The sequence below is a fragment of the Culex pipiens genome, chromosome 2 (assembly GCF_016801865.2).
Source record: "Culex pipiens pallens isolate TS chromosome 2, TS_CPP_V2, whole genome shotgun sequence".
Taxonomy (NCBI): domain Eukaryota; kingdom Metazoa; phylum Arthropoda; class Insecta; order Diptera; family Culicidae; genus Culex; species Culex pipiens.
The window spans coordinates 99,194,524-99,209,140 of NC_068938.1; the positions used below are offsets into that span (position 1 = coordinate 99,194,524).

General features: G+C 36.8%; 1 protein-coding gene across 1 annotated transcript in view; it reads right to left on the bottom strand.

The window, feature by feature from the left end:
• Nucleotides 1-14,617, bottom strand: part of LOC120429030 (uncharacterized) — a 42,996-nt gene that overhangs the window by 8,742 nt on the left and 19,637 nt on the right. The window contains exon 2 of the mRNA XM_039594166.2: nt 12,320-12,615. Coding sequence (XP_039450100.1) covers nt 12,320-12,615 — 296 coding nt within the window. The remainder of the gene's footprint in view (nt 1-12,319; nt 12,616-14,617) is intronic.

Genomic DNA, 14,617 nt, shown 5'->3' on the forward strand with positions numbered 1-14,617 from the left:
TCACTGCTCCGCCATCATCGATGACGCTCTCTTTGAATACGCTCTCATGTGCTGATGAGAGAGCGAGAAGATTGATTGTCGAACGGTGGCGCATGCTGTGGGGTGGGAGTGATGGTTTCGGGGGGTTTGTCATCATCGGAAGTTGGCTGCTTTGATCGGAGGTGTGTGCCTGTCAGCTGACTGTTGCTCCAACGTTGCCAGGTGTGAGAGCGACGGAAGTTTCTGTTGCTGCGTTCGCGATTCGCTCGCGGACTAAACAGTTGGTGCTTTCAGAGACTGCAGAGGGGTTGGATAGCCCGTCCCTTTTACATCGGAAACTGGAACGGTAGGGGAACTAGAGAGTGGTGTTGCACCTCAGGTAACTATGCTTCTCTTTTTCAGATGTTAAAAGTCTGCAATGTTAAAGGTGAGTCTGCATTTTATTTTATTTTTTTGCATTGTATAATTACTACATGTGCACACATGTAAAAAACAAATAAAAATAAATAGTTATTTTTAAAATTTCATTAAATTTTTGAAATCACCAGAATTGGTGATCTATGTTATTACTTTTTAATAAATTTCACTTTCTCTACCAACAGAGAGCGAGTTGTGGCGCTATAACCACGGCAAATAGTGTCCAGGGCATTTGTGGAAATACGATGTCCCATCCTCGAGGGTCCCGGAGCACCAAAACTTCTTAGCATAGTGGCTCCCAACGATTAATTGCCTAAATAAACAGGAACGTGAGCGGGGGATCCCCACGTTTCTTCCTCCCCTGTAGATTCAGAAATGTATTGCTGTTTGAACATTCGTGTTCAAACTCAATCCAATTCAACGAATCATCTTTGCGGTTAACTTTACGCAGTTGGCCTGGCCGTTTCGACGTTTGTGATGTTTCAATGCATGTTAATGCAATGGCGCACTGCAAATGTTGATAATGACAAGAAGATGCTAGGCGTCAATCAACCTAAGGCATTCTCCAGGATGCCCTCGAAAGACTGGCTGCGCTAGGGTTAGATTAGATTAGATTAGATTAGTAAAACCCTCTACTGCCCAATTTTTTTTTTCGAAACATTTTATTTTTCCCGTGTTTAGGAGGTCATTTTGAGTAACTTTTGTTGTACGAAAAACTTTACTTCTCTTTTTATGTTTTTCTTGTTTCATTTTTAGTATTTTAATTTGCCTTTTTTGTTTAGTTTATGTTTGTTTTTGGTAGTATTTGGCCTATTCTACCACCTCCTATCATTACATTTTGCCCATCTATTTTTTTTATGTTTCTACAGCAATTTTTTCAATTTTTTGCTTGTTTTTCACATTCTCTGCTATAAAATGGCACCATCATCATTTAAATTGTAACAAAATGAGTAAAGGCATAGTCTGAGACACTACAAAAATTACTGCATACTTCTTTTTACTTAAAATATAGGAAATGTTAGTAAAAAACACAGCCAAAGTTGACCCCTAAATAAATGACAGTTTTTAAAACATTGGCAGTCACATAAAACAATTAAAACTTCAACCCATAAATTTTCTAAAATTTTAAGAGTTCTTCTTTCCAATGCTTTTTAAAGATCCAAAAATTTGTTGAAAAATTGATTTTTGGCGATTTTTTAAATCAAAGCCCGTCTAGAGGCGGGGTTGGGTTGTAGAGGGTTAAGTAAAATCAAGTTATTCGGACGGTTTGTGAATGGTGCGGAACACGGTGCGCGCCCGTTGAAAAGACCTTTCCTTTTTAATACAGGCAACTCTTTCATTTATTCTGACATATTTACAACTCATTGAAGACAAACCACACCAATCTTACTATATACGCGGTAGGGTGTTTCCTTGGTCGTTCGCTGTCAAAAATATAAAAATTGAAATAACAAGCCATAGTCTCAACATTTGAATGCAAAAAGTGTTTTAAAATGCATTTTACATTAATTCAATTGTTTTGCAATCATTAGTTTTCAAAAAAATGTAAGATTTGACGAAAACAAAAAATATTGCCAAAAAAAACTTTTTGTGATACTAAACATCGAAAATTTTCAAAAATTCAAAAGATGTTTTAATCAACCCAAACATGCTAAGAATGATTTTTTATCGCATTCGCATTCGCATGGAGATGGTGATCTTAGCGGGTTGCAGACTGGATTTCGTCATGTATATGTGATGAAAGGGAATTAAAACCAATTCTACTCGAACAGGACAGGCAGCACCATGAGAGCCATCCATTGCCGGCCGCTCCCATCTCCACCATTCACCGGGCAGGAATAAGGATTAGGAGCACGGGAAGTGTTGATGCTGAACTTACTTAGAAAAAGGTAGCGAAACCGCAGGCTCTTTTTCCCAACCCTATTGTGGAAATTTAATTGAATTTCAGCTGATTACACTTAAACTTCCATTGGAATTTTTTGGGAATTTTGAAGTTTTTTGAATTTTTTTTTGCCCCTGATTTTTCGAGCCAACTTTGAAGGGGGGTGGGTGTGGTGACAAAAACTTTAAATAAAGTTTGTACCAGCCTTATAGAAATAGGCTGAGAAAGAGTTTAGTTCCCCTACATCAAGAACTGATGAAATTACAAAATAAAAGAAGTCAAAATCAGCATCCAACAATATATGGAAACTTTTAAATATTATCAAATCTGATTAATCAAATTTAAAATAAACTATAAAATTGGCTCCTGTGTGTATAGATATGATTTTTTAGAATAATATTAAAGATTACGATAAATTTGATCAGTAGTTATTGTAAAAGTTTGAATAATATTGAGTTAATTATTTTGGTTGTATTGTTTTTAATTTTTGTATGTATATCAGGTTGTGGATTTGTGGTTAAATTATAGTTATTGTTATGTTAGTTTGGGGTGTGGGGTATGGGAATTTTTGTGTGATGGTGTGGGTTTTTTGGGAATTATGTTATGTTAGTGGTTTGGATGGGTTAATTGGGTGTTAAAAATAGGGGATTATTGATGTTGGGGGGGGGGGGGGTTTGGGGGGTGGGGAGGGGGGGAATGGGAAAGGTAATGAAATAGTAGGGATGATGAATTTGGGAAGGAGAGTGGATTTTGTTTAGGAAGTTTAAGTTAGGGATTTTGGGTTGGGGTGGAAAAGGATAGAGAGGATAATTAGGGGAGGATGTGATAGAATTAATGTGGAGAGGAATATGGATGAGGGAGGGGGGAATATTTTCGGGAGTTTGGGGGGGAAATAAAGGGAGGGGGTGGGGGTGGATTAGGTTTGTTGAATTTAGTTGGGTTGAAGTGGGGGGTGGTGGGGGGGGGGGATATAGAGTGGGGATGTGGGTAGGATTTTGTGGTTGGAGGTGGTGATATTGAATGAGAGGGGGTGAGTGGGGGGAGGGGGAGGGGTTTGGGGGATTAGTGAGGGTTTTGGGGGGGAAGGGGTTGGTTAGGAGGGAAGATGTGGTTGGGTTTTTGGGGGATTAGGGGGATTTAGTTTTTTTGGGAAATTAAAGGGTTTTGAAGGAGAGGTGGGGAGAATGGTTGGTAAAATGGTATGGTGTGTTGTGTTTTTTGTGTGGTGATGGGAGGTGGAAATTTTTTGATAGTTTTATGTTTTTTATGATTGGTGGTGGAGGAAGAGGCAGCGGGGCACGCCGGACATTTATAAACTTCAGCATAATTCAATTAATTATCCCAACAGGCGACCTCATTGCAGCAAAGGGGGGGACTGTTGTTCCATTGGTGTTGCAAAATATATATTTTGAAAAAATTGAATGCTCTTGTTCTGCGTTCTGCGTTCTGTGTTGCAAATTTAGGTATGATCTCATGAAAAAGAAGTCAATTTTACACCTTTCAAATAAATAGGTAAAACGTAACTCAACATTTATCAAATTTGAACATTCGTTTCCCAGAAACGCCCATGGAGTTTTCCGTTGTCAACTGGAAGATAACTTCCCAACTTCCTTCCCTCCGCAGCACCAACAACTTCCTCCAGAAACAGATTCCACCGAAACGCGTACAACTTCTCTGACGACAGCGCGCGGCCCTCCCAAAGTATACGCCAAAACAAAAGCCAGCAATTTTTCCAACAAATATTCACGTTTCCAGATAAAAGAGTTAATTTTGCTCCGTTCATTTTCCCATTTTCCTCGCCACCAAAATCTCACCATTTTGTTTTCGCTGCACACACACACACACACACACCCATATAGAGTTATAATAGTTGTGCAGCAGCAAAAATGCCCCAAAGCTGGAACATTGCAAACAACTTTTGCCGAACAGATGCTCCATTATGGCACACGGGGTGTACGGATAATCAACATGGCCAGATGCTACATCCAATTAAGGGCACACACTAGCGCACACACACACTCACCCACACTTACACGCGTTCAACAGAAAGGGGCAAGATAATAAACTTGCTCCATGCAGGATTTTGGGGCGGAAAAGCTCTCAGCACGCTGCTCGGATATTAAAACATCCTGCATGCATGGGCAGATCTCTGGAAAGGTCAATCAGTAACAAAAAAACTTATTTTATAGTTTTCAGATCTGTTTCGTGACACCAAATTAAATGTTTTTTAGTTTTGGTATATTTTATTATCCATCACTTTCCTATTGAAATACTTTTTATAAATATCAAATAATGAGCTCATGTCGAGGAATTTTAGGTGCTTACTTCGTAAAAGATAGGTTATGATGTAATTAGCAATATTTTCTTGGACAAGAAAAAATATAAAAATACCCCCCTCTTAAATTTTCTGAAAAAAACATGTTTTTAAACAAATTTTCTTAAATCATTCGTAATCATTACACACACTGAATCAAATTGGTTTATATTGTCATCAAGGTTGTTAATTGATAGAATTATCGTCGATAATATTAGCATTTAACGATAACGATAATGGTTATCGTTATCATTGGGACCAGAGATGGAATAATCGAGAGAAAAAATGTCGCTTGCAAACTTTCTTCACCCGCGAAAGAGAGAGTAGGCGAATTTCCTTGTCAGCAAAACTTGTTTACAAACATTGCCCATCCACAAAGAGTGACAGGTAATTTTGCGATGTGTGACGTTACACTTGCAAGTGCAGTAGTGAAAAAGATGTTCCGCCGAATAATCAAGATGATAATTTTTGAGATTCCTTTTACCAATCTTTAGTGCGCGAGAGAGGAGAGCCATACTACCTTCGAATTTTGTCTCTTGATGAACTTTATCGTTATCATTTTATCGATAATTCTATCTGCTTTAATCTTATCGCCGATAACGGACGATAATTCATTTTTGAAATCATTCTAAAATCGTTTATTTCAACCTAATCCTGTAAAATTTTGCAATGCTTTCACTAAGAATACATTTTTGAAAATGCAGTTAGATTCAAAATTTACTCAAAATTATTCACAAAATTTACAATATGGTTATCAAATGAAGCGAAATTGTATATGCTTTTTCACTTTATCAGAGGTTCTTTTTAAAGACTAAAATTTTCATAAAATACTGTATTTTTTCAAAAATACTAAAATTTTAAAAATATGTAATCTAGGTATCAAACGAGGTGAAATTTTATATGATTTTCATTTTATTAGGTTTTTTTTGGAAAATGCTACAATGTTCACAAAATACCGCATATTTTTGAAAAAAAAAACTCAAATTTTCAAAATTTCAAACATCAAACTCAAACGAAGCGGAATTGTGTATGCTTTTTCACTTTTATTAAAGTATTCTCTGTGAAATTTTCAAATTTTCACAAAATACCGTTTTCTATGAAAGTATTCAAATTTTAAAAATATGCAATATGGTTATCAAACGAAGCGAAATGCTGTTAGCTTCACACAAATTTGTTATGCTTCATAAATTTGCATCGTTTGATATCCATAATGGAAATTATGAATATTTAATTATTTTCAAACAAAAAAATCGATATTTTGTGAAAATTTTAGTACATAATAAAAATATATCAAGTGAACATGTATTCAAAATTGCGTATCGTTTGATACCCATAGTGCAAATTTTGAAAATTTGAGTTTTTTTTCGGAAAAATGGTATTTTGTGAAACTATTAGTATTTTTCAAAATAAAAATATTTTGCAAAATAAAAATCTAATAAATTGAAAACGAATCGTTATAGTTATCGAGCCTGGATAATTTTATAGTTAACAACCCTGATTATCACTATCAATATTTTACCAAAGTTAAAGTTTTTGGATTCTACCATGCGAACTACTGTACAATTGATTGTACGCTATTTGAAAATGTATTAACAATTAGTTTTGTATATTTGATCAAAAAGGGCACTTTAAAACTTTAAAACTATACTTTAAACTTTAAAACAAATATTGAATTTTGGGATCAAAGATCGGGAAAAGAAATAAAACTTTTGAATAAAAATATATTCATAACTTCATTGATATTTTGCCAATTTCGGTATAAGCAAAACTGTCATACTCTTAGCTTTAATATTTTGAAAGTTGGGCTTGAAATTTAGAATTTTTATTTTCAATATTTATGCTGTCTCTAAAAGGTGATGTGCATGCTTTCGCATGCGATTTTACCATAAGATTCATTGAATTTTTTACCGAATTGTTGTTGTGTAGTGAATTCGATAATTTTTCGTGTTTTCAGCTTCGATTGATAAATTACTAGTTTTTCTCGTTGTCACTTAATAAGCCATCATTTATCAATAAACGATATCTTGGAAACTATTGGTATGGATTTCAATGTTAAAAAGTTTAATTTTCTGCTCTTTTCATTCAAAATAAATTCATAATTTTATCCAGCTTATCTTTGGAGAAGATAATAAGGCCCTTTAAAAATTTCAAAGTAATTACTGAGCAAATCCAGCTCAAATCAGGAATTTTTCTGGAACTTTTGTACTCGACCCTCGCCGATTTCAATGAAACTTTGTAGACATGTTATCCTAGGCTTATATAAGCCATTTTTGTGTATATGTAGCCAGTTGCACTCGATAATGACATTTGAGAAGGGCGTAAGTAATTTAAATATTTTTGTATTTCGTAATTTATAAATTTCTGTCTAGAAGCCGTTGCATCGGATCAAAAAGTGGTCAAAGACAAACTTGTAAGAAATTGGACGAGCTTTTTGAAAAAAAAAAACTAAAAGCAAAATACACGCAACTTTTATAATTGTTTTCTATTTCTAGGTTTAAAAATTAAATTTTAAGGTGATGTAATGATTTTTTCTTGGTTCAGAATTTTTGAGGAAATAGCCTAAAATGTTACAAAAAGGCTCATAAAAAATGCAGGATGGTATGTCTCTCAAAAAAAAAAATATTTACTGAAACTGTTTTTTTGAAAAGTTGTCCAAACGTTGAAATTTTCAAAAACCGATTGTGGAAATCGATTCTCCATTTTTTAAAATTTCAACGTTTAGACAACTTTTAAAAAAACAGTTTTAGTATATGATTTTTGTATTTTTTCAGGAGAGAAATGTTTTCGATTGACGATTTGATTTTTCGACACATAATTTGCAAAAATATATCATTTAAAAAAACATGACTTCGATACAAGATTTTGCACCATCCTGAAATCAAGTACAATAGATGCATTTTTCGATCCACTTAAACATAAGAATAATCGAAATTCGAAATATATTTTACTTTAAGTTTTAGTGATATAACATAAATAAAAATTGATTTTTTGTGTAACTATTTACTTCTAAACATTCAATTTATAACCTACAACTTTGCCGAAGTCACCAAGTCCATCAGAAAATTCCATCTCAATGTAAAAAATTGAATATGGTCATATCAATTTTGTATGAAATGCCCGCGAAATTATATGGAGCCTTGTATGAAAAAAAAACTAACAAAGAGAATTACTGTTATGTAAACTGTCTTTTCTTTAACAAAAAAAAAACAGGCGATGATTAATTTGCGTTTTTCCAGAGAACTGCTCTCATGCACACGTGGATATCTGCTGGCCCTGGAGGTGCCTGGACCTACGCCATCGTGGCCCCATATCGGCCACCGAAAATCGGCCAGCAAATGGTCGTTTGGCCGTGTTTTTCCCTTCCGCATGTCTCCTTCTAGGTGAGTTTTCCCGAACCCCCTGCGCAATGCGTCCCACCTTACGCCAAAATGGTAGAACAAATTAAACAAGTATAAAATCAAATTAACCTTTATGAAATAAGTGACCGAGATTACGGTCCAGGTCAGCCGCGGTTCATAAACCGACAAACTCGGCGAGGAGAACAATAACGTAAAAAAAACGACCAACAGTAACAGCACTTTGAGCAATCGCGATGACTGTTGACAGCAAGAGGGCGCAGATATGGGGAGATGTGGAAAAGTTTGTTAGTGCTACTAATTTTGTTTGCTTCGAGCAAGGATAATTTGAGAGTTTGGAGCAAAATTAATAAAGTTTGAAGTTATTATTTGCGTCTTTTTAATTGCATTTCGGTACTGAATGTACGTTTGTCAATTGAGAGTTGAGAGATAAAAATAATTGTTATCTTATGGCAGAGTTAAAAAAAAATGTAATTAAAACAAAAGCATTATCTGATCGATATGAGTCTCATGATATCAGATATCAGCCTATACAATTCAAAAACTGATAGAATAAAAGCTCAAACGTGCGGTTGTAAACTTTTCTAATCAAGCTATGATTTCCAAGATTTAGATGAGCTCTCTATTCAAAGCCCAACCCAGGTTGAGCTCAACAAACACAGCCATCAAAGAAGAAGGTAAGACATTCCCACAAGTCACAGGGAAATCTTTCGCAACAACTTTGCAAATCATTTTCCAATTTTGCTGAAAGCCCTGCTGTCGTCCCAAAGTTCACCGGAGGGGGTGACAATTCAGCACCAGAAGTAATGTTCCTTCCACACAAATCTCCGCCCTTACAATGTTCCTGACAGCGGTCCAAAGGGGAGCTACTGCTCTTGCGGTGTCAAAGTTTTTATGTGGATTGTTTCCATAAAAACCGCTCCATTTACCGCAGGCGAAAAGTTTTTCCCGGTGCCAACCCATCATGCATCAAACAGGTCATAACCGTAAAACGAAAGTATATCCACTGTTCCTGAGCACCAGCGAGCGAGCGATGGCGACCTTCAAAGTTTAGTTTTCCTGAAAATTGATTTTCAGCAAACGGTTTTCCAGGAGAAAAGCGATCGGAAACAGTGGGACGGTGGTCACATTTTAATACTCGAATATCTGTGTGAGATTTTCTGATCCATTTGGTGTCTTCGGCAAAGTTGAAATTGTATTTTTTTTGTTGAATGTATTTCACAAAAAACGTATTTTGTGATTTCATTTTTTTTATATTTTACGGGACTAAAAAAGCATTATTGTACCAATAATTTAGAATTGTGCAAAATCTGGTACAGAGTTTACGAGTTTCCATAGAAATGTGATTTTCAGAAAAAAAACTTGTCTTGATTATTGTCAAACAATAATTCAAAAATCATTTTTAGATACAATATCAAAAACAATTTGCAATCGTAAATGGCCTACACAATTTTTATACAGGTAACCTTTTTCGAGATAAAGACATTTTTGGAAATTTAAAAATAGAAAAAGCTCTCACAAAATTAAAAATTTTGATTAGCTGAGAAATTTTTCTACAATTTTTATGTATTAATTCTATTGATGAGATTGATTCTGCTCAAATTATTTTTTCTTGAAAAATATTTTTTCTTATCTTATTGTTATCTTAAAGCCTAAGTTTTTCAACTCGCGACATCTCGAAAACTATTGGTAAATTTTTAAACATTTTCTCATCTTTAAATAAAAATGAAATTTAAAAGATTCAAGAGTGATCTTATGAAAGGTCTAAGCACTTATTTTGGCTGTTTGGCTGTTGAGCTTAATTTCAAAATAAATTTTATAAAAAGAGCAAAAAACCAAAATAAAGATTTTGCAATTCCGTCGTGAAATTATTTATTTTTCCTGTCATTCTCAAGCGACGAAACGGCCTACTTTTCTGTACCAAAAATAACAGAATCGAATAGCAACACTGAAATGGGTGCTGAAAAGTTGAACTTTTCAGCACTTGTTTCGAAAAGTAACACTTTTCAACATTTTTTTGTTTTTCAAACGATTTATTGACAACATACATGAAAATTTGACATAAAATTTCACTCAATGGGTGTTTTTCGGAATTGCAAAAAATGTTGTATGGAACTCGTTGCAAAACTTGGTGAACCTCGTTGGATAAATGTACGACTCGTGCTGAAAAAATCCTCTTTTTGCAACTTGTTGCATAAACTACTATTCAATACCAGTGCTGAAAAGTTCTACTTTTCAGTACTTAAATGGGTGCTAAAAAGTTTAACTTTTCAGTACGAGTCTCTAATAGTAACATTTTTCAATATTTTTTTTTGTTTTGAACAGTGCATTCACTTTAAACATTGATGTTTGAAAAAAAAATCCATTTAAAAGCGTTTTTAGGAATTTCATCTTTTTTTTTACTGCAAATACTCGACAATTTTTCGAAAAAAATCCCCTTAGAATGCCAATAAATTGAAAACGGTGCACTTTATTGAAAAGTGTCTTAAGTCATTTTCGAAATTGAATATTTTTTTGTCGTTTTGTTGACAAGATTTAACAGCTTTCCAAATGTTGTAACTTATTTTCTTTGGGATGTGATATCCAATAAACTGCACGTTTGGAATTCCCGCTCGCGCAGCCCCTTTATTCAACCTAACTTATCCTTCTTATCTTTTTGCCTATCCTTCTTCTACCGAGACTGATATTATTTTATGATCGTATCCCACGTAGAAGAGCAAATAGGGTGAGTTGTGGTTCAGACCACAACACAAAAACAACATTTAATAAAAATAATATGTTTCCAGTAAACTTTAGCGCAAAAGATGATTTTTTTATTTACAAAAATTGGGATTTTGTCCGTGACATAACCTACAGCTTTGTGGAAGACATCAAATCGACCAGATACAGACTTTCCAATATTCACATGTTCATTTTATATGACCAGCTCGCAAAATTGATTGGAGCCTTGAAAGAAAAAAAATAAATGATTCAAAATGGCTTCTTTTAAAATATGAAATACAAGGACAAAGGTTTAATCAAATAAAAAAATACAAAAATTTAAAAATCCTGCAAAAATACGAACTTGTTTAACCAAATGATGACTTACGCTAAATTTGTCCCAAAATGCACTCGTGACATTTCAAGACATTTCAAAATTAGTACTGGTTTAACAAAACTAATAGGGTAGAGGGCCCAGAAATCGTTTACTATACAGTGAGAATGAATTTAATTTAAAAAAATCAAATCAATTAAATTTATTTGACATTTGGTTGAGATGGTTATAGAATGTTGATAAAACCACCTTTTTGGGACCTTCTGTTACCTCTTGAATTAATTCAAAAATAGAATAACCACATGTTTGGATCATAGTTCAGTTATTTTTCGTTCAAAATATTCTAAATTGTTTGAAATACACTTTCATGCATATTTCACTATTTTTCTGTAAAGTATTAAAAAAATTGGTTCTTACCTATCATTAGAAATACTGTTAAAAATTTGTTCTTATCAAAAGCTACTTGGAAAGACTATTTAATTAAGTCTTGATCTAATAAATGAGTGAAAACTCTCTACCCTACACAGCAAAAAATCCGATGGTAGAATCGCAAGCAAAAGCATGCACATCACCTTCGTCAAAAAAGACACTTAATATTACACGCTGCATGTACAATTTTTGTAAACACAAAAAAAAGTTGCAACCGACGGGACACAAACCCAGCACCTACAGTACGGACTGATGCCTTAGCCCGCTCGGCCATCAGACCGTTGAAAAATGGAAAGGATAAACGTATATGTGAGCTTGACATTTCGGTCATGTAGGTTTCCCAAACTGATGGGCTACATATTTCAAGGTGTAATATTACACAGAATTTCATAAAATAATGCAAAGTTTATTTTACACCCTGGCCTTTTACACGCAGCTGGATTACTACTTTATTTGCTGTGTACATGTAATGTACACTTTTATATTGAATTTTCATTGATTTAACGTTTATTCAGGTAAATCAATACAGGCACGACTTCAAAATTTGTATGTATTACAATGAAATTATAGTCTTTCCTCAGAAAGGTGAGGAACGCAAAAAAAAGTTCTGCGCTTTTCTTGGCCACCAAACATCCCACTGTGACAAAGTTTGCTTGCTCGATCACACGGATGATAAAGTGTTATGCGAAAATAAAGACTGCCGCTCTGCTCGAGGTAAAAACAACCGACCGAGTCGTTGCAACATCTGGTGCGTACAAGCATCAAGCAAAAGAAGGACGACACTTGCTCAAATTTCCATTTCATCAACTCTCGACCTAACCTCCCACCAACTCACCCACCATCAGCACCGTCTTCATGGCCAAAATATGCAAAATAGAAACTCTGCCATCACCGAAAATATTCATTACCATTTTGATTATCTGCAGCGTCGTCGTCTGAGCTTGTTGATTTTCCAACCTGGCCGTCGTCGCCCTTCCTGCCGGTGCCGCCGAGGATGCCACGGAAAAGCCACGCGGGATCCGGACCGGTGGCCACTTGCATCGATCTTCCGGACGATAGCGCATTGCCGAGCACGCTGAACAGCGTCATGAACGGTCGGGCCAGACCGCTGAGTTGCTGCTGGCGCGAGACCTTCTGCTCCTGGAGTTGCTCCTGTTCGACCCGCTGGGCTGCTTCCTCGTAGTCTTCGAGACCTTGCTCGTATCTAGACGGGGGGAAATCGGGAAGGGGGAGAACCAGAACAGAACGCATGAATGTGATGAAATGGGAAAAGTTGTGGAAATGTGCGGTAGATCTGGCACGGAAATAACAGATATTTGGAAATATATATCACGCGTAACGATCATAAATCTGGCGAGGTTTAAAAAATAATAAACTTGAAGGAAATGATTAAATTTTGTGAGATGATTTTATAAAATCTCAAACTTCTTCAGAAGGGTTAAATCGCTCCAAACTCATTAAAAAAATGTCTTCAAATAACAAAATTATTTTATCAAGGGTTTGCACGCATATATAATTAGCTAATAATTCAATTCAGTTGAATGTTAATAAATCTGTCTATAACTTTCATAATATAAATCAAGTTGGGCCAAAACTGAAATGTAAACAAACAGACTATCCTATCAATCAATCAATGCACGATTTTAGTGCGAGTATTTAAACGAACGAAACTATTGGCACTACGCCCCCCGGGGCATGGCCTTCCTCTAACGTGGGATTTCTGCTCCAGCGCCTCTGACGAGACAGGAGAAACCGGGACCGACGTTTTACTTCACCATCCGATAGAAGCTCAGTGGATAAGGCGGGAATCGAACCCGCGTCTCATAGCATCATCGGGATCGGCAGCCGAAGCCGCTACCCCTGCGCCACGAGACCCAGTGCGTCCCAAAAAACGCGCCGTTATGGAAACCTTCGGGCTCATCCTGATTTCGATAGTCTTTTGCCACAGGAACAAAAAAAAATCAATTCAATTCAATTCGGTTTTATTTGTGAATAATCAAGTTACAATGAGTTCATTTAGGTACATAACAGAGTTTTGGTGTTCCTTTCAGCTGTGTTTTACATCGTATTTCAATCGAAAAATTATTACTTATAACTATGGATTAGACAAGAGTAAGAAAAAGTTTTCAAAAAACTTACAGAAAGTGCAATGGAAAAAGGATAGATAGAGAGAAAGCTTAAAACTAGATCACAGACAAAAATAATCAATTATAGATGTGCTTGATCATCAGCTCCCCGAGGGCCAGAAATTGCTCCGCCTTGTTACGGCAGGTCCGAAACCGCGTCATCATCTCCCCCGCGAAAGCAAAGAACTCCGGCAGGGTAAAGAGATCTTCCCCGGTGACTCCTTGCTGGGCCGCATCGCCGCTACCGGCAGCGACCACGCTGGCAAACGAACGCCCCCATCCAGGAGGGATCGCTGGGTTGTCCGCTGGAACCGTACGCTGGCCAGCTGCAGGAATGGCTGCGCTCGTATTTCGCTGAGGAGAGTGGAACGCTGCTTTTCTTCTTCCTCTTTTCCTGCTCCTCGAGGTAGGCCTTGCGCGCGACGCATCGGCGGTAATTGCCGGTATGGTTGCCGTCACAGTTCGCGCACTTTACGCGCGGCTTAGTTTGTTCTGCGTTTTCCCCCAAGTCCGCCTTTCGTGGCAGTGCGCACGCCTCCGAGAGGTGTGACTCACCGCACTTCACGCAGCGGGGTCGGAGGTTGCAGTTCCGCGAGCCCTGGCCGAATTTCTGGCAACGGTGGCATTGCGCTACGTCCGTCGGATTCTTGGTGTAAAACCGCCAGTTTACCCAAAAACCGTCCAACGTCTTAGTCCGCCGCAGATCTTGGATCTTGACGGTGCCGCGGTCGAAGTACAACAGGTACAGGGTATGCGTACCCGTGACTGTTGTCTTTCGCGAGAGCACTTTTATCTCCCGTGGCTTTATTCCGGCGTTCGAGAGGTGTCGCTTCAGGTCGGCGATCGGACGGTCTTGGTAACCCTGCAAGACGACCTTAACAGGGGGCTTCTCTGGGTCGTATGTGTAGAAGTTGAAGTTGCTACGCTTCAGTTCTTCAAGCACCAGGTCGAAATCTATTCTGTTCAGTGTGATCACTTGAACTGCCGACTTACCGATTTTCAGACAATATCCGAGGCCTTCCAGCAACTCGTCAACATCGTCCGCCAACGTGTCCAAAACAAAAATTGGAGGTGGTCTTC